The 19088-nt window shown below is 40.4% G+C and overlaps 1 protein-coding gene across 2 annotated transcripts in view; it reads right to left on the bottom strand.

The window, feature by feature from the left end:
• rcc2 (regulator of chromosome condensation 2) overlaps positions 1 to 19088 on the bottom strand; it is a 40811-nt gene that overhangs the window by 11643 nt on the left and 10080 nt on the right. For both annotated transcript variants that reach the window (XM_072244839.1, XM_072244840.1), the window contains 7 exons: positions 18761 to 18854; positions 16927 to 17070; positions 14100 to 14231; positions 11018 to 11106; positions 9813 to 9927; positions 4401 to 4567; positions 550 to 730 (listed from right to left, as the gene is read on the bottom strand). In XM_072244839.1, the coding sequence (XP_072100940.1) occupies positions 550 to 730; positions 4401 to 4567; positions 9813 to 9927; positions 11018 to 11106; positions 14100 to 14231; positions 16927 to 17070; positions 18761 to 18854 (922 nt within the window). The remainder of the gene's footprint in view (positions 1 to 549; positions 731 to 4400; positions 4568 to 9812; positions 9928 to 11017; positions 11107 to 14099; positions 14232 to 16926; positions 17071 to 18760; positions 18855 to 19088) is intronic.

Raw genomic sequence — 19088 nt, 5'->3', positions numbered from 1 at the left:
CCATCGTCACACTGAAAGCTTAACGTGCACAATCAGTATAACAAACACATCTTAACAGAAACAAAGCACAAAACCAATGCAGGCACAAGCGTACATAGTACACGGTATATATACACACAGGTTAAAACACTAACACAGGGCTTACACATGTTTTCCAATATTGTCAAATACTAAAATGTACTATATTTCTCATTGGGCTGTGCTCACAAATACCTTAAGTCTGCAATAGAAGTGTAAGTTTTTATTTCACTTACAAATGGACACAAAACATTGTATTCAAAGAGTAATCACACAGGTCCAAAACTATTTTAAGAATATTAAGTCCCTTTTCACTTAAGTGGAAACTGAGTCACTCCATCTGAAAAACACATGGCGAGTTGCAGAAAAAGAAGAGGCCAACAGTGTGATTAGACAACCACGGAGCAGCAAGCCTACAGAGATGGTGTAGCAGAAATGGCCCTGTGATATATTACATACAGAAGCAACAGACACTTTACAACTAGTCTACATTTAAAAAAAACATTATTGAAGACAATGTAGATTACTAACCCATCTCACTGACTGCGAACGAACAGGTGTTTCCTGCGCAGATCTGTACAGCACCACGACCAGGGAAGTCAAACAGTTTAACAAGGCGTGGGACCATCTCATCCTTCTGTTCAGAATGTCCAAGGCGACCATATCCTCCAAAGCCCCAAGTGAACACCCTCTTCTGAGAATCAAGAGCAATCTAAGGAACGCACATCCTGATCAGTAAAAAAGGAACCATTCTTCAATTTCCACCCCCCACCACCACCACAAGTCTGCAGTAGCAGCTGCACAATTTGTTAATTCAAAGGATTACAGCAGAACAACCTTCAAAGACATGTGCACTGAGGACTGACAGGGGAGCAGCCAACCCGACTTCACAGCAGCAAGGAGAAAAGGACAGGTGCCATCAACCACAGAAAAGGGCTATGGGAACTGTGATTAAAATTAGCACTTGGGATAGAACAGAGCAGAGACCAAAAAACACACTTAACATAAATACAAAACGCTGAGCAGACACAGCAGGTGTGTCAGCAGCTGGGAACAAAGGAAGAAAAGACTCGTTAATATTTCAGGAGCAACCCCTTGACCAGAAGTTACTCCGGGGGAAAAAAAACAGCTACCCGCTGAATGAGTGCAAGGCAAGGCAGACAAGATTTTCCTCACCCAAAATATCAAGGCTGGCCAACAAATCAGGAAACAAAGTAAAAAGAAATTCTCTTCAGGTAGATAAATGGTACAGGGCAGCCAAGGAATACATTCTCCGCTTGGTTATAGAGCATTAGGAGGTCAAGCATTCTGTGTCAATTTGATATCCATCCCTGCTTAAATTGTGATGAACTACTGGAACTGTAACAAGCCATGTGCACCCTCTTCCCCCACCCAAAAAAAATGTTGCTAGCAAGTTGCAGGATTGAAAGAATGAATAGCAATACATGTTCGAGCCAGAATAGCTTGAAACTTGACTTGCTACTGTATTTGTTCATCTCTGAAGTAGCTCTGCCCAATAGTGCATCCTGTAGTCAGGACAGCAATCCTGATGGAGTTGCCACAGATATTTAAAAAAGTTAAGGTGAGTATTGATCGTTTAGATTAGAACATGCCTCAGGAAATTAATAATGGAAAATAAAGCAATTGTGGATGAATTAAAAAGGCATAGTTGCATGAGACTTCAGTATAAAAGATATGCAAGAACACTGGACAACAAGGGCAGAAGCAGTTACTTGGCCCCTCAATCCTACCTCAACATACAACTTGATCATGCTTGATTTTGACCCAGGCCTCATTTCCTATTCTGTGCCAGTTCTCCTTCGCCCTCAATTACCCAATCCTCTAAAATGTATGTATTTCCACTATCACAGAAGTAGCTATAAAATTAGGAATGCAGGGAGGCAGAGAGACAAACTCAGGAAAGTTGCAAGTCTCCAAGGAAATGCTACTGAACAAATTGATAGGCTGTGAGCAGAGCTGTCCCCAAGTCAAAATGGAATTTTCCTTACTGATGCAAAGATTTTAATTTTCAAGAATTCCATGGATTGGGACAAGTACTAATAACTTCCTCATTCAAAAGGGGAGACAAATGAGAAAACTGTAGGCCAGTTAGCAACATGTACTATAGAGAAACATTATAAGCTATTGTTAAAGACTTTGCATCTCGACCTTTGGAAAACGTAGTCAGACATAATCAACATGGTTTTGTGAAAGGAAAATAGTGTTTGACCAATTTAATGAAGTTAATTTAAGTAATAATGGGAGGACAAGTGGTTGTACTAGACTTAGATTTCCAAGGAGTACAGGAGCAGGGAGGTACTACTGCAGTTGTACAAGGCCTTGGTGAGACCACACCTAGAGTTTTGTGTGCAGTTTTGGTCCCCTAATCGGAGGAAAGACATTCTTGCCATAGAGGGAGTACAAAGAAGGTTCACCAGATTGATTCCTGGGATGGCAGGACTTTCATATGAGGAAAGACTGGATCGGCTAGGCTTATACTCTCTGGAATTTAGAAGATTGAGGGGGGACCTGATTGAAACGTATAAAATTCTAAAGGGATTGGACAGGCTAGATGCAGGAAGATTGTTCCCGATGTTGGGTAAGTCCAGGGGTCACAGTTTGAGGATAAGGAGGAAGCCTTTTAGGACCGAGATGAGGAAAAACTTCTTCACACAGAGAGTGGTGAATCTGTGGAATTCTCTGCCACAGGAAACAGTTGAGGCCAGTTCATTGGCTATATCTAAGAGGGAGTTAGGTAAGGCCCTTGAGGCTAAAGGGATCGGGGGTATGGAGAGAAGGCAGTTACAGGGTTCTGAGTTGGATGATCAGCCATGATCGTACTGAAAGGCGGTGCAGGCTCAAAGGGCCGAATGGCCTACTCCTGCACCTATTTTCTATGTTTCTAAAAGGCATTTGATGAGGTCCTGCTTCAAAGAGGGCAAAAAAAAAAAAAAAAAAAAAAAAAAAAAAGGCTCATGGTGTCAGAGGAAATCTTCTGACTTGGATACAAGACTGGCCGGTTGACAGGAAACATCAAGCAGAATAATCGGCTCTTTGCAGGCTGGCAAGATGTATTTAATGATATGCCACAGGGATAGGCATTAAAGCTTTTCACAATTTATATATCTGAAGATACTGTGCCTAAACTGGCTGACAACACACAAGTTAGAAAAAGTGAAGATAACAAAGAGGCTGCAAAAGGGACACAAGATAGTTTTCACCACTGGGCAGAGATCTGGAAAAGGAGCATAATTTTGGAAGTGAAAATGTGCCCTTTGGTTGGGAGAAAAAGATTATGTGCCATTTGCTTGGAAGAAAAATGAGACTACAGATGTAGAGGGATCTAGTGATCCAGGTTTCAATCCTCAGGAAGTTGGTATGTAGGTGCAACAAGTAATTAAGAATGCTAACAATATTATTGAGAGGAAGCTTCACACAAAGTGTGAGATTATACTTCAGCTATATACAGTGCTTACAAGACTACATTTGGGGTAATGTGTATAGTATTAGTCCCCCTACTTTATGACACAAGTGCATTAGAAACAGTGACAGTAAGTTTAAGTAGGCCAATATCCAAAATGGGCAAGTCATCTTTGACTTATTTGGTTAGCATTCTGAAGAGTGAAAGGGGACTTGACTGAAACAAGATCCTGAGGGGACATCAGGGTCAATGTGGAGAGGATGTTTTTAAAATTGTGCAAGCATCTACACTAGGGTTCACTGAATAAAAATAAGAGCTTGCCCATTTAAAACAGTGGCAAGGTTCCCTCTTTCAGGGGTTGAGAGCTTTGGAAATAATTTTCCTCATAGGATCATTTTAAAGCAGGTTAAATATTTGCAAAATGAGGTGAAGTTTTACCATGGTAGATGGGAAATGGAAATGTGGTTACAATCAAATCGTCCATGATCTTATTAAATGGTGGAGCAAGCATGGCAGTGATCAAGTGGCCTATAGGAATCTTTATCTGTTCCACATATACTCTGGCAGTTAAGCATGTCAGGAGAATTAATATTTGGAATAACCTAATGTTTCCAGATCAAATCATAACCTCTTTTTTCTCTCCCTCCCCACAAATAGGGACTGAGTACAATACGGCAGAATACAAAAAATGGGTTAGCTGATTTTCACTGTATCCTTGAAGAAGAAAAAACAATGAATTTCAATCTACTTTGTTCTCGTCCAAGGGACAGAAATATTGCCTCAATCACAATTTCCCCTCAAGTTATTTCCTTGGATTAAAACTGCAAGGGAGATTATACTGAGCAAGGAGTTTGTTGATAGGCTCCTCAAAGTGATGCCATTACTGGCAGAGAAAATAAGGTTCCAATGCAGTGGGCATACCCCACAGGTTTTATCACAAACATATATCATTCTCTCATACCGTATGGTTTGCTCCACAAGCCACTTCACGGACAACAACATTTGGCACTGGTAAAATTTGACCATCCTTGGTCTTCTCCAGAAAGATGGCCACCCGCCGTGGTACCACCTCGCAGTCAAACTCAATTCTCTGGGCCCGAGCAATGAATTTCCCATCAGAGTTGTGACCTATTTGGAAACATAAATTACAGCATTTTACACGAAGAAACAAGTCTTTATCTGTTCCACAGATCTTCCATCATCTCTGCCACATTTTGAGTAAAGATATTTCAAGAATTCACTTATGAATAATCTTTGGTACCAATGCCTCTAATTTTGTACACCAATGTGTGGGCACATTGAAGACCGCTCATTTTTATATAGACTTTCAAACGAAAGATCAACAAAGTGAAGCTTTAAATGTTAGCCAAAAAAATGGATGAATTCTCCAAAATATTTCACAAGGACCTATCAGTACAAGACATCCAACACATTACTAACATGGAAAAGTACTTCAGGCCTAGAATAACTGGTCACATTTATTGTTTCTCCATATCCAATGGAAGACAAGAACGACAGGCCGAACTCTGGAAAAAATATACTTAGGATAAGGATATTGGTAGACTTTCGTTATATTTAAAGTACAGAACCGCTATCATTCATATCAAAGATTTCCTTTACATCGAAACATTATGAAGATGCTCACCACTTAGAATCACTAAAATATGGTGTAGGATGCAGATATTTTCCCCATTATGAAGAGAGAAACAAACAGAACCACAGTACAAGTCTGATTAAAACTAACAGAAAAGCCTCAGGGCTTTGTATCTTAACACAAAACATTTGTAACAAAATACATAACCTAATGGCACAAACAGACATTCACAAGTTCATAGTCAAAATATGTGTATGTAACCGTATTACCTTGACATTCATTTTCTTGTAAACATTTACATGGAAATAAAGCAATACACTAGATTTTACAAAAAATCTATATAAATAGACAAAGGCTGATAAATAATCAATCCAGGCAGAAAGCAAACTGCACAAATAAAGAAATAATACCAAGAATGAGTTACAAGGAGTCCTAGAAAGCGAGCCTGTAGGTCGTAGAATCAGTTCAGAGCAATTGGGATTGAAATTATTCACGCCGGTTCAGGAACCTCCTGGTGACCTCCTGCCTGATGTTAGTAGCGAGCAGAGGGCATAACCTGGATGGTGAGAGGCTTTCCTGTGCCAGCTCTCCATGCAGCACTTCCAGTGGTGAGGAGGGATTTGCCCATGATGGACTGAGCTGTGCCCACCACTTTCTGAAGCCTTTTCCATTCCTGGACCTCGGTGTTTCCATACCAGGCTGTGATATAACCAGTTAGGATACTCCCCGCTGTGTACCTATAGAAGTTTGTAGAAATTTCTGGCAACACGCTGAATCTACTCAAACCTCTAAGAAAGTAGAGGCAATGTCATGCCTTCTTTGTGATGGCACCCATACACTGGTCCCAGGATAGATCCTTTGATACATTAGCGACAAGGAAATTAAAGCTATTTTGACTCTCTCCACTTCCATTCCCTTAATGAAGGCTGGCTCATGGACCTTGGGCTTCTTCCCCCTGCAGTCACACCACTCAACCAGATTTTCAGACTCCCTCTACGATTTGGCCAACAGTGGTGTCATCAGCAAACTTAACTGGAGAAGTGCCTTCCAAACCGTATTGCACAGTAGTTCTATATTAATATAGAGAGTAGGATTTTGCTTTGGAACTTCTATGCTGCCCAAGAGGAAGAGTTAAGCAGCTTGGGTTTCTGTTTTAGGGAGTTTAGAACAATTAGGAGGTAATGCAATTGAAACAAATCTGGTGGGGGGTTCTGACAGGGCAGCTACTGAGAGGGTATTTTCTCACAGGAAAGCCTGAAACCAGATTAAATAGATTCAATACAAGGGGCTGCTCTTCAAAGACATGAGCAAGAAACTCTTCTCTGGAACTTGCAGGTTTTGAAACCCCTAGGCAGAGAAAGCTATGCAAGCAGAATGCTCCAGTATTTAAGGCCATGATTCATAGCTTTATGGAAAAGAGCAGGGAAGTGGGTGAAGGCTGTCAAGCAGCCACAATCATATCCAGCATTTGGATCTGAGGACTCTGCTTTGGTATGAAACGCTGTTGTTTGCATGATTTTTTTTTCCTCTTGTGCATCAAGTGTTGGTCTTTTTTTTTTAAAATTGTGTTCTTTTGGGTTTCTTGCTTAGTGGCTACCTGTAAGCAAGTAAATCTCAAGATTGCATGATTTATACATTCTTTGGTGATAAATGAATCTTGAATCTTTATTGCCAATAGCCAATCACCAAAATATCTACTGACCAGTGTCCTTTAGTTCTTGCAACTGAGCCCATTTTGGACCAAATGCCGCTCTTCTTGGATGCCATGGGCTTTTATTTTTACTGATCAGACTACCATGTGGATTTTTGTCAAAACACTACTAACTTACTAAACTTACAGACAGTGTACAACACTAATCTATGGTACTTCAAAAAAAAGTCCTAACTTATTAAGATTCATCTTGTCATATACAATTCTGCCCTCTGCAAAATAACTAAATTGTCCTAATTTTCTTTACGATAATTTTCTAATCAATGTTGAGTTGCTTGTTCAGAAATTTGCCCTTTACTTTCTGCCCAACCTCCCCGTAGGAGCCACGTACCTATTTTCTGTCTGGCTGTCTGTATTGTATTTCGTATTGCGCGTTTTACTATGGGTTATGGTCATTTGTAACACGAGAAGTAAATAAACATAGTCACATGTTCACCCTTTGTGCCGTTTGTTTAGTTTAGTTCAGAGAAATACCGAGCAGAGGATGGATTTTTTTTTAAATTGACTGCTTATTATGGTAATTTTACTATAGCTACTTTTAATCTTAGTCTTTGCTGGTTTCATAATAAAGGATCGAACATACTTTTTTCAGACTTGGATCTCAATTATTTGGAAGCACAAAACAGTGTTTATTCCCTCACTCAGTTTCTCAGCAGTTTTGGTTTGCTTCCCCCCCCCCACCCCCCAAATGCAGCTGCCATACCCCTTTCCTCCAAGTCATTTGGTCATTTACCCTTCAGACAGAACCTACTACTCTGTTCACCTTTTTTGATGTTGCTTCCCCTTTTAATAGGTCAGGGTCTGAATGGACACAGTTGAGGGAGAATATGGAATAGGTTAGGACTTTACTCATTGGAGCGCAGGAGAATGAGAGGAGATTTGATAGGGGAGGGAACGTCGACTCAAACCATGAGAGGCCTGCATCAGGCATTTTCACGTCTTACAAGGCGCAGATTGGAAGTCTGTGTGGGGCACCACTCCTCACACAGACTAGAGCAATGTGTGATTAAGTGCCTTGCTCAAGAGCACAAACACGCTGCCACAGCTAAGGCTCGAACTAGTGACCTTGAGGTAACTAGACAAACACCTTAGCCACTTGGCCACGTGCCCAACACAGATTTGATAGAGTTAATCAAAATTATGAGAGTATAGATAGGGTAAATGCAAGCCGGCTCTTACAACGTAGATTGGGCAAGATGAGAACTAGAGGTCACCGTTTAAGAAGCTGAAATATATTTAAGGGGAACTTCTTCACTCAGAGGGTGGTGCAAGTGTGGAGCAGAAGTGGTGGGTGCACATTCCATTGGAACACTTAAGAGACGCTTGTACAAGTACATGGATGGAAGGAACACGGAGAACTATAGTCCAGGTCAACGGGACGAGACAGAATAACAGTTCGGAATGAACTGGATGGGCTGAAAGGGCTGTATCTGTGCTGTAGTGCTCTAGGATTCCAATTTCATGAACTAACAGGAAAAAATGACAAACGTCAGATACAAAATGACAGAGCATCAGTGCCGAAAAGTATACCACAGGGAAATGCCGTTCAACCCACCTGAAGTGATGCTTTTCAAGGATATGCCATTATTTTGACTTTTCCCTCGTGACCCAACCCATGTTTATTTGTCAAGATCTACATTCCTAACAGGTTTTCTGGTCATCAACATAGTATCCATGGGATCCTGGCCACTGTACTTCCTATGTCACTGCAATGTTTGGAGAGATCAGCCCAGCCACAGCTTTCCATCAAAAACAACACAGGAAGGGGAGAAAAATAACAGAAGGTATGTTCTCTAATTACACGAGAAAATCTGCCGATGCTGGAGATCCAAGCAAAAAACAAACAAACACACAAACACACACACACACACACAAAATGCTGGAGGAACTCAGCAGGCCAGGCAGCATCTATGGAAAAAAAAAGAGCACTGTTGACGTTTTGGGCCGAAACCCTTCAGTCCTGCCAAATGTACTGGCAGACATCTACACCCTCTCATTTACATTACAAATTTCAGGAATACAATAAATACAGGATAGAAAAAATTATTTAAAAGGACTAGGAGGAGAGGCTAAAAGAAGCAAGTGATAACCATTAACACCAAGCTGAAATCCAGCAAATCCTGTTCCGTCTCATTAAACTACAGCTTGAAAAGCCATATTCACACAAGGAAATTAAACATGAACATCAGCTAACGACTTTCAATGCCTTAACCTGCCATTGATCATAAATGAAGCACTCAATAAAAGCAATAATGATTTCTTTGTAAGTTTTTGAATCCAGGCAAGTTCCTCACTTTATCAGGGATAACATTCAGTCCACTGTATAATTGGAACCTGCGCTATATTTCACGTTGAAAACTTAGTGCACCACCACACTCTTGGAAGTGAGGCAGACTTGTATTTGTGGCACATTGCACATCCGTTCCTAAGCGTCCCAAACTGTTTTGAAATACAGTCACTGTTGTAATGCAGAAATATCAAAAAGGAATTAAGACCAGCCAAGAAAGCATCCATAGAGAAAGAAACAAAGCTAGCATTTAACGCCACACTATCATCAAAACAGCTTTCCTGGTTTGGATGAAGGATTATTGATCTGAAGTTCCACTTCACTGTCCATAAATACTTCATGACCACCAAGATTTATTTTACATTTGTTTCATGGAGCTGGACATGTTGCATCTGTCAATTAAGAAGAATTCAATACAATGCATCATGTAATGATGTGTCAATTTCCATGGGACATTTAACAATGAGGCATCACGGGAAAATAAAAGCATTTACAATCATCCTCATTCTATCAAGACATCTCAAAGCACTTCACAATCAATGATCACTTTTAAATTTGGGAAACCTGTTGGCAAATTCAACAGTTAACTGCACACAGCAAAAACCTAAAGAACAGTTCTGAATGTTCAGTGTGTGGGCATTTCTTTTTTGGTCATTTGCAGTGGCTTACCATCTTCATTCCAGTTCGTAATTTGAATATGTGGTAAAATGGGAGATTTGGAAGAGAAGTATCAATATTCAAAGGGTTGTTCCCCACCCCTCAGAAGCACACACAGACTTACCAAGCTGTCCATATTCTGGATGGCCAAAAGAATAAAGGTTCCCTTTGCAGTCAGCGATCATACTGAATTCTGCACCACAGGCAATTTTCACAATTGGCTGGCCATTGTACATAATCTGAAGAAAGGAAAATGAGAAGAATAATCAGAACTAGCCGATTAGTCCACTGGAGGTTAGATAAGGTCCAGTATTAAAATGGTCACAACACAATTTTAAGTTGCACAAAATTTATTGTCCTTTCTGCAGCTATGATAGTCTAAACACACCCTTTTGATCATCTGATTGCTAAGCATGCATATTTTATTTACTGACAAATAAATTACAGTGACACATCTTCAGTCACCCCTTGTGACCATGACTGACTATACTACAGGCTCCTACAAACCTTATCATGCTCCCATCAAGACCCTATGAACAAGCAAAACTTATAAATATTGTGGGAAGATATGCTTACAGCAAAATTCACTGGAAAATCAAAAATAGCGAAGAGTCACAGCAAAATCTACTACAGTTAATATCCTCCCTATCCCACCCACCTGGCTTTGCCTACAACCTTCCAGCTTGTCCTTCTTCCCCCTCCCCAACTTTTTTATTCTGGAATCTTCCCCCTTCCTTTCAGTCCAAAGTGCTGACTGTTTATTTATTTCCATTGATGCTGCCTAATCTGCTGAGTTCCTCCAGCATTTTGTGTGCATTTCTCTGGATTTCCAGCATCTGCAAAACCTTGTGTCAATGTAGAAATACCATGCTACGTGGTTTAGAAGGCGCTACTTCAAATGCCAAGCCACTACTATGCACCTTTAACCTCAAGTTCTTTACAAAGAATATATTTTAGTGATGCACTACATAAAATCTGCATACAGAGGGAGGGGAGAAGGCGAATGCAGAATACTGAGAAAACTCAAGAGAGACAAGCAAAATGGCTGAGGTCCTGACTGTGACTATTCATACTCAATACCTTTGCTGAAAGCATGAACAGAGACCAGAATGCAATGTCCTCAATCTCCATCATATGCAAACAGCTAAACATTCAATAAACTCACGTGAAAATAGGTTCATTTGCAGAGGGTGCCGCTGAATTACATTTCACAGGTTCAGAGTTTGAGGTTGCGAAATGTAATCCATTAGATCACGCAATTATGAGAGATTTAAGAATAAACTGCAATAGGTTAGGTGGATGGGAAGTATCTGTTAGACAACTCTTTACCTGTGCAGGGCAAGGCTCTGCTTCAGTCTGGTTTCCAAGGCCAAGCTGTCCCATTTTGTTCTCACCAAAGGCATAAACTGTTCCATTTTCTAAACATAAAAATAGAAAAACTTGTAGCTCACTTGTCAATCATAAAACTAGATAGCTCTCCAACACTGCAACAAAGGGGATTACAAGAATTACTGACACTCGCTTGGATTTTCAATATTAAAATTAGTGACTGATGTTACCCAATACCTGCAGCTTAACTCCTTGCAGCCAAGCTTCTCACTGGCTCAAAACACTGAAGCTGCCACTTGCAGGCAACCAGTCAACTAAGCAAACAGCAGAGTTTTACTCTGCTCAAAGCTTCATTGTGAAGTTGGTACAAGCTTGGTAGTTGATCCATCTCAGTTTAAAATTGGGGAACCGATCCTGGGTTTAAAGGATGAGTCAATTCGATAAATCTGCGCGAGTTAGAAAGACGGACTTGCACATTGCCAAGCGATGTGAATGACAAGCAAACAAATTCACCATTTTGATAGTCAGCCATTTGGAATTAATAACAGGGATCACTTGACAAGTTGAACAACTTGCCGCTGCACGTTAGGACACTAATGAAGAGCAACATTGTTTGCAATAGAACTGTAGGACCACTATCAATCGGACTCAGAAGACAGAGACAGAGAGAAAGAAAACAAAGTTGTTTTTGCAACAGGGAAATTATTTTTTGATTAGTCTCCAGTGCAGTCAGATGGGAATCACTTCCTTTAGTCAACAGAGTCTAATGCGTTTAGTCATTTTGATTTAAGTTTGCCGGATAATAATTTACGCAACAATGACAAATGCCTTGCAGTTAAAAAATGTTCAGAAGTTGCAAATTGTTTGGTAGATTCACAGCTTTCACAATAACTTCATTAGGGTGCTGGTGCTATAATAAACACAGCTGTTCTGCAGGAAATTATCTGCCATTTCTGATTTGAACTGTCTTCACCTCCAGCATGTTATCTGCAGCACCAATAGGACCTGCAAGGCCACAAATCCATCTTCGCACCACTTAACCATGTGCAATACAAAAATTACTCAACATTAGTGAGCAACTGAAAAAACATTTCCATTATTTTCACCCAAGTATGAGAGAAAACACAGCAATCCTACAAACCTTGGCAAATGAAAATAGAGAAGAGCTGGGAGCTCCTGGGCTAACTGGAATAGTTTAAACTGCACTGCTCTACAAGAGCTCTAGTGCGCATGCGCCGGTCGTGCATGCAGCCTGGTACAGCCGTTCCGATCTATTCTTACTTTCTTCTTCTTACTTTTTAATTTACGTTTTTTTTTGTATTTTTTTTTTCTCACGGTAACACGTCGAAGCTGCACCCTCTCTAACATGCTGGTAGAGAGTTTTATTCGGATTTTTTTTAAGCACTGGAAGTGATTACATCCCAACAAGTGGGACTGAAGCAAGGTCGCATTGTGTATTCCAGAAACCAGCTAACGCCGGCTGGTTTAGCAAGCAGAGCGGCTGACACCCCTGCTGAAATCCGGAGGAAAACACACAGAGGATGCAGAGGGGGATCACAAAGTCAAGGAAAGAGGACCGGGTCAAGACAACAGAGACTTATGGAGAAGAGGAGTTCGGTGGGTAATACCGTTCTGGCTGACCGGAAGTGCACTGAGAGCGGTAAGCGTAAAGGAGTTGGGTGCTTACTGATCTGGTTAACAACAGATGGTGCAATCCGGGGCATACTACGATCGAGGAACGTGTTTGCGGACTGGATATTGAACTTTTAACTGTTGGACTTCAGCCACATTCCACCGTGATACAACACTTGGCGGCACGAGAGGTCGTTCCTGCCTGTGGCCATCGAACGTGCAGCTCCTCCCGTGAAGCGTCAGACACCTTGATCCAATAGACTGGTCCTGAACTTATTTTCCATCTGACATAGTTTGCATTTTGTGGTTTGATTGTTGGTGGTTTTTGTATTGCTATATTTACGCTCTATTCTTGGTTGGTGTGGCTGTAACGAAACCAAATTTCCCTCGGGATTAATAAAGTATAACAATCTATCTATCTACAAATTGGGAGCTAAAAGTCACAAGAGAACAAACAAATTCTTAAGGCGCAGTCCATGACTTAATAGGCAAGAGTTGTACATGTTCCTCCTCAGATTGTTAAACCATTTTGGGCTAGGAAGTTGAAGAATTGTATTGGGGCATTCAGAAGACAACCAGACACTTCAAATAATTAGGAAATTAAATCAGTCACTGATTTAACAATCAGCCGAAGGATCCTCCCCATCAATTGCTCTGCTTCACTTCCTCGTCAATGAAATGGACATCGGTGACTATACATAGAATCTATTTACTTCCCTTGAAGATATCAAAACCCACATTTAGATTCAGTCAAAATGGGAGATTAGACAGCAATTCGCCATGCAGAAGACAAGTTCTAGCAAGCAATGGAACTCATCAAGAAACTATTAGAATTATATTTGGAATAACATTAACAGGATTTTCTCCCACAAACTCAGCCTTTATTAGGTCTCCAGTATGAGAGAGGGAGGGCTGTGGTGTGACGTTTCCCTCTCCCATCTTCCCCAATCAAATTTTAAAGGGGTATTATTATTACAATACAACTGCTACAGCTAATAATCTGTTTAAATTGTCAAAAAGGGAAGATTGTTGAAGGATACAACCAGAAGAGTATCCAGCCCAAATTCCCTTCCTCAGAATATATTGCACATGCATTTTTACTGCATTCAATGCAAAGAACTACAGGTATCAACAACTGTTTTAAAAAAAAGTGGTGCCTTAAAGTTACATCTGTTCTTTTTATGTTTATTACACACAGAAATATAATTATTTATAGCTTACTGCTAAACTACATTTCCATTATTACAGAACTTAATAACCTTAAATTCAGATTAATTTTCAGAATGGTAGTTTTTGGAGAAATGTTAAACACCAATTTGAGGTAGACTATGTTACGGAAGTTTTCAAAGCCAATTACCTCAGTTCTGTCCAGACAGAAAAATAGAGTATTTGTTCAGTATAAAAAATTACGAAGACAACATTAGGGTTTTCCGTACAATCCAAACGCTACCTGTTAAACAGAGACTGTGATTACGTCCACAGGCTCCTGCAACAATTGTCTGATCTTTGAGAGCATCAATCAGTCTGGGGACCTCTCCTCGCTTTGTGTCTCCATGTCCAAGCTGCCCTTTCTCACCTCGACCTAAGCAGTGAGAAAACAAACAAGAGAAAAAGAAAATCTGTAAATAAAATATTCTTCAACATGAAGTGAATACTCTACTGGAGCCAATATTACCAAGACCTGTAGGTGCCTTTCTTGTTCTGATGCATTGAATGGTTTGTCTTAAAGTGTTTACCTTTTATCAAAAGAGCAGTTTACATTAAAGTTATTCAAGTTGATCATTTAAGTGAACAGTACTGATAAGGCAATACCAAAGCCCACAGCTTAATTACAAGTACAATGGTTGTATGGAAGTTGGCAAAACTGTTCCAGTTCATCATAAATGCAACAATGGTTTTCATAGAAGCAAAGTGATGAAAAAACTGTAAGCTACAATTGTTACCAATGAAGAATTCAAAATATTTCTTGTAAGAATAGTTACAATGTGGAACTCACTATTTCAGGGCACAAATAGCATTGACAAAGACGTGGGAGATAGGAATAGAACGTTAAAACAGATGAGACTAGATGAAAAGACAGAGACATTTTGCACTTTTGGTTTTTATACCTATGTGAAATTTACAGCACAATCATGCAAAAACAGGAAATGTACCAGAAACTGGAGTCACTGATTACATCCTTCTGAAGTAATTGAAAGAGACTGCAAACTAGCATCATACTTGACCTATCATGGCCAAGCCACCTTCAGGACCACCAACTTCCACCTCACCAGATTCCAACCTTGCTTCAGCTCAACTGCCAGTAATGTAGTCGTGCAGATCTTTGTCAGCACCGTGAGCATTTCCGGCCAGCCTGCTTCATTTCAAATCAGCCAAAGTTCTGGCCGACTACACGACAAAAGGCAGGAGTAACTCAGCAGGTCAGGCAGCACCTGTGGAGGCAGAAGGAAGGCAGCTAATGCCAAAGAGGGAAAGGGAGAAGGGCAAGACAGAAAGGTGATGGTTGGAACCAGGTGAAGAGTGCTATGTATGATGGGCAGATGGAGGCAGATAAGGAGAAGGGGAGGATGAACACAGGTACATCTGGAAGACTAAACCTTTCCCTCTCTACATCTTTCTGCAATTGCCCAGATCATACATCCCTCAACCACTCCACTCCATCCCATCCCAGGCACTTGCCCCTGCAAGAGTAGGAACTGCAATGTCTGTCCATATGCCTCCACCCTCAACATCATCCAGCAACCTAGAGCCCTTCCGGGTGAGGCAGAGATTCACATACATGTCCCTCAAAATTAATTTATCTATTGTATTTGGTGCTCACAATGTAACCTTACCTACATCAATCAAGACCAGCTGTATTTCAGGTGACCACCTTGTCAACAAGCACCTGCATTCCAGGCACCAAATTCTGAATTTGCTCCCAAAACCACACCGCCTCCCTTAAAAATCACCCACAAAATGGTGGAGGAACTCAGCAGACCCGGCTGCATCTATGGAAAACAGTAAAGGGTCTCGGCCCGAAACGTTAACTGTTTACTCTTTTCCAAGGTGCTGCCTGACCTGCTGAGTTCCTCCAGCATTGTGTGTGTGTTGCTTTGGATTGCCAGCATCTGTAGATTTTCTTATGTTCTTAAAACTCAACCCATTTGGTCATCTATATCTATGTTACTATACATAGATTGGAGCACTGTTTTACTTGAAAATGTCTGGCGATCATCGAAGACACCAAATAAATAGATGAAAGCGGTTATTTTGATGAAGCAGGGCTTTAAGGTGTTTTGTGGCAGATCTGATGGTGAATAGCAAAACCAACTGTGTGCCAGTTCCAATCACGTGGCATAAACAAGAGGCCAATCTGTATTCACGACCTTAAGAATGTACAGCACAATTATAAAATATTTTGCAACAGCTGAACTGATAGGAGTGGATTTTAAGAATATGAGTGTATAACAGGTAAAACTCAATTGCAGGAAAAGAAAAACTATGCACTTTAGTAAAAACAATAAGGAAAGCAAAAACAAATTAAATGGGGTACAAGAACAGACACAAGGTAGATGGCATTTGTGCACAAAACTTCGAAGCTGGCAGGAGGTTAGTAAATTAACTAATAAGGAACACACAGTCGAGCATTTCACAATCATACAACAAAGGAAAAGCAGCAAATCTTCGCAACCCATTAATTGATCTCAGTTGGAATACTATACAACTCTGTATAGCATATTTTAAAGAGAAAATTTGATGAAGTTACAGAAGTTTACTAAAACATTTCCTAGAATTGAAGGACCACAATTTCTTGACAGGCCATAGAATGCAAATGTTTTGGAGTGGAGAAGGTTATGAAGTAATCCAACAGAAGCATTTGAAAACTATCAAGAGTTTAGACCAACAGCATTTCAACAGCTTAAAAGATCAATAATCAGGCAATAGATTTAAAGTAATTGGCAAGAAAGTTTTTGTTAGAAAATGCCACCAGTGTATACGGTTGAGAATGAACCATAATAGTCAAATTCCATAAAACTGGACTTCACAACCAGGTCGAAGTAAAAGCAATTCAGAGAAAAATACACAAGGAATAAACTGTCGTTTTCTTTCTACTCTACTGCACTGCAATATTGAAAATTATATATGTATAAAAAGAGAAGCTGGAGGCTTAGAACCAAACCTATGTACAAAATTGATAAGCAAAGTTCTGCTGGTAACTGACTTTTAACCAAATGAAGCATTAAAAACTTCGCACAAAGCTGTCAAACTGTTGCTCAAGTTTCAGCACCACTCACCCCAGCTCCAGATCTTTCCCTCCGTAGTAATGATGAGATTGTGAGCAGCACAGGATCCTGACGACACTGTCCGCACACGTATTCCCGACAGGCAGCCATACCGATTTGGACCCCACAAATTCTGCCCCAAGTTGCGGTACGCAGCTGAAGGAATTAAGATCGATCAAGTCATTGCAAGAAAAAGGATAACAAAATGACATTACACACTGCCTAGTTGGCATTCCATCACAACACAAAATTACCAGCACCATTTTCAATAATCAAGATGTCTGTAAACATACCCATGTTCATACCATCAAAACTGTTATTGCTATTGATTTGTTCAGTAAATAATATTAGTGTTAGCTGCAGGCAAAAGCAATACAGCTGAACCCATTACTAAATGTCAAATATGAGGGTACTCAAATTTATTCCCTCAGTAGCACATTAAGATATACACAGGTGAAATACAAAATACACAGTGCAAGTGATCCACTAACCTCCTTCGTGGTATAACCAATTTTTTGGAGGCAATTATGGGATTAACAGCAAGTTAGACCCTGGACTCTCGGGAGTAACTAGGGAGAGAGTAGAACCATTCAAGGACAAAGAAGGGAATTTATGTTTAAAGCTAGAAGTAGGTGAGATACTATACAAATACTTTGCGTCAGTATTCATCAAGAAAGACATGAGTATAGTGAGATCAGAGGCATGCTCATATTCGAGGGCATATTAATATCATGGCGCTGATGGATTCTATCGTATAGTACTGAGAGAGGAAAAAGAGGATATTTCTGGAGCATCAGATCTTTGTATCCTCTGTAGGCACAAGGAAGTTCCAGGGGACTGGGAAGTTCTAGTGTTGTTCCTTTGCATAAGGACATTAGAGACAAAGCCAGGAAATTATAGGCATTTGGAAATGTGGGCAGAGAAATGGAAGGTGGACTTGTGTGAGGTGCTGCACTTTGCGAATTCCAAGTTAACGGGCAAGTATACATTAAATGGAAGGTCCCTTAGGAGCATGGATGAAAAGACATCTTGGGGTACAACTCCATAGCTCCCTGAAAGTAGCAACACAAGTAGACGGGTGGTAAAGGGGTGTACTCACATCCATTGGTTAGGATGTCGTGCACAAAAGTCAGGAGGTCATGATACAGATGTATAAAATTTTGTTTAGGCCTTATTTGGAATATTGTGTAGTTCTGATCACTGCATTACAGGAAGGATGTGGAAAAGAGCACAGAAGGATGTTGCCTGGTTTCGGGAGCATTCGCTATAACTAGTTTGGGCAAATGGATGGTTTCGACAGCATGGATGGCTGAGGGGCATTCTGATCAAAGTATATTATGAGAGAAAGGGTGGGGACAGGAGGGGCTGAGAGTTTAAAGGAAATGTGTATAGCAAGTAATACAGAGAGAGGTAAGTACCAATGCTCTGCCAGGGATGATGTGGGAACAAATACAGTAGCAAGGTTTAAGAAGCTGTTAGACAGCCATATCAACAGATAGGGAATTGAGCTATATACATACCATGTTGACCAGAATGCCAGCTTAAACTGGTATTAAGGTCAGCAAAGACATCAAGGGCTAAAGGACATGTTCTTGTGCTGTACTGTTCTATGTTGTAAACCTTGATTTTAAAGACGGTGTGCTTTCAAAAAGAAATATGCTTTCTAGTGACATGTACTGTAGCAATAACCTAAATGACCAAGACCACGATCGTGCAGCAAGGTCATCTGCACAGAAGCCTCTGCGCTGGAAACATTGAATAGAAAATCTCCCAAAAATGTTTTGTCATGCAGAGTTGCAATTTCAGTTAATAACAAGGCTACGACCCAGGAAGTAGTACAGCCTACCTTGTTGCTTGGGAACTTCTTTACGGCCAATCAAATCCCAGTTTGTGGCTCCACAGATAAGAAGCTGACCTTTATGTTTGGATCCTTCTAGTTTCTATGAATATGCATTGAAAACAAAAGAGGAACATTCAGTTTACAGCACTGCAAAAACCAGTCACTGCGATAAATTGCAGGCCACGCTATATCCTTTTAAGTGTTCACGATCAGATAATGTTGCATTTCAATGATTAAAATTACATATGGAAGCCTAGAATGCACATGTGTATTTAACAATTCTACAAGGACACTTTTAGCAATGGCTCACCTGGTAACTCCTACAGAAGCTAAA

Source organism: Mobula birostris, chromosome 27 (assembly GCF_030028105.1).
Source record: "Mobula birostris isolate sMobBir1 chromosome 27, sMobBir1.hap1, whole genome shotgun sequence".
Classification (NCBI taxonomy): Eukaryota; Metazoa; Chordata; class Chondrichthyes; order Myliobatiformes; family Myliobatidae; genus Mobula; species Mobula birostris.
The sequence above is the reverse complement of the archived record's forward strand: the minus strand, read 5'-3'. Positions and strand labels throughout refer to the sequence as shown.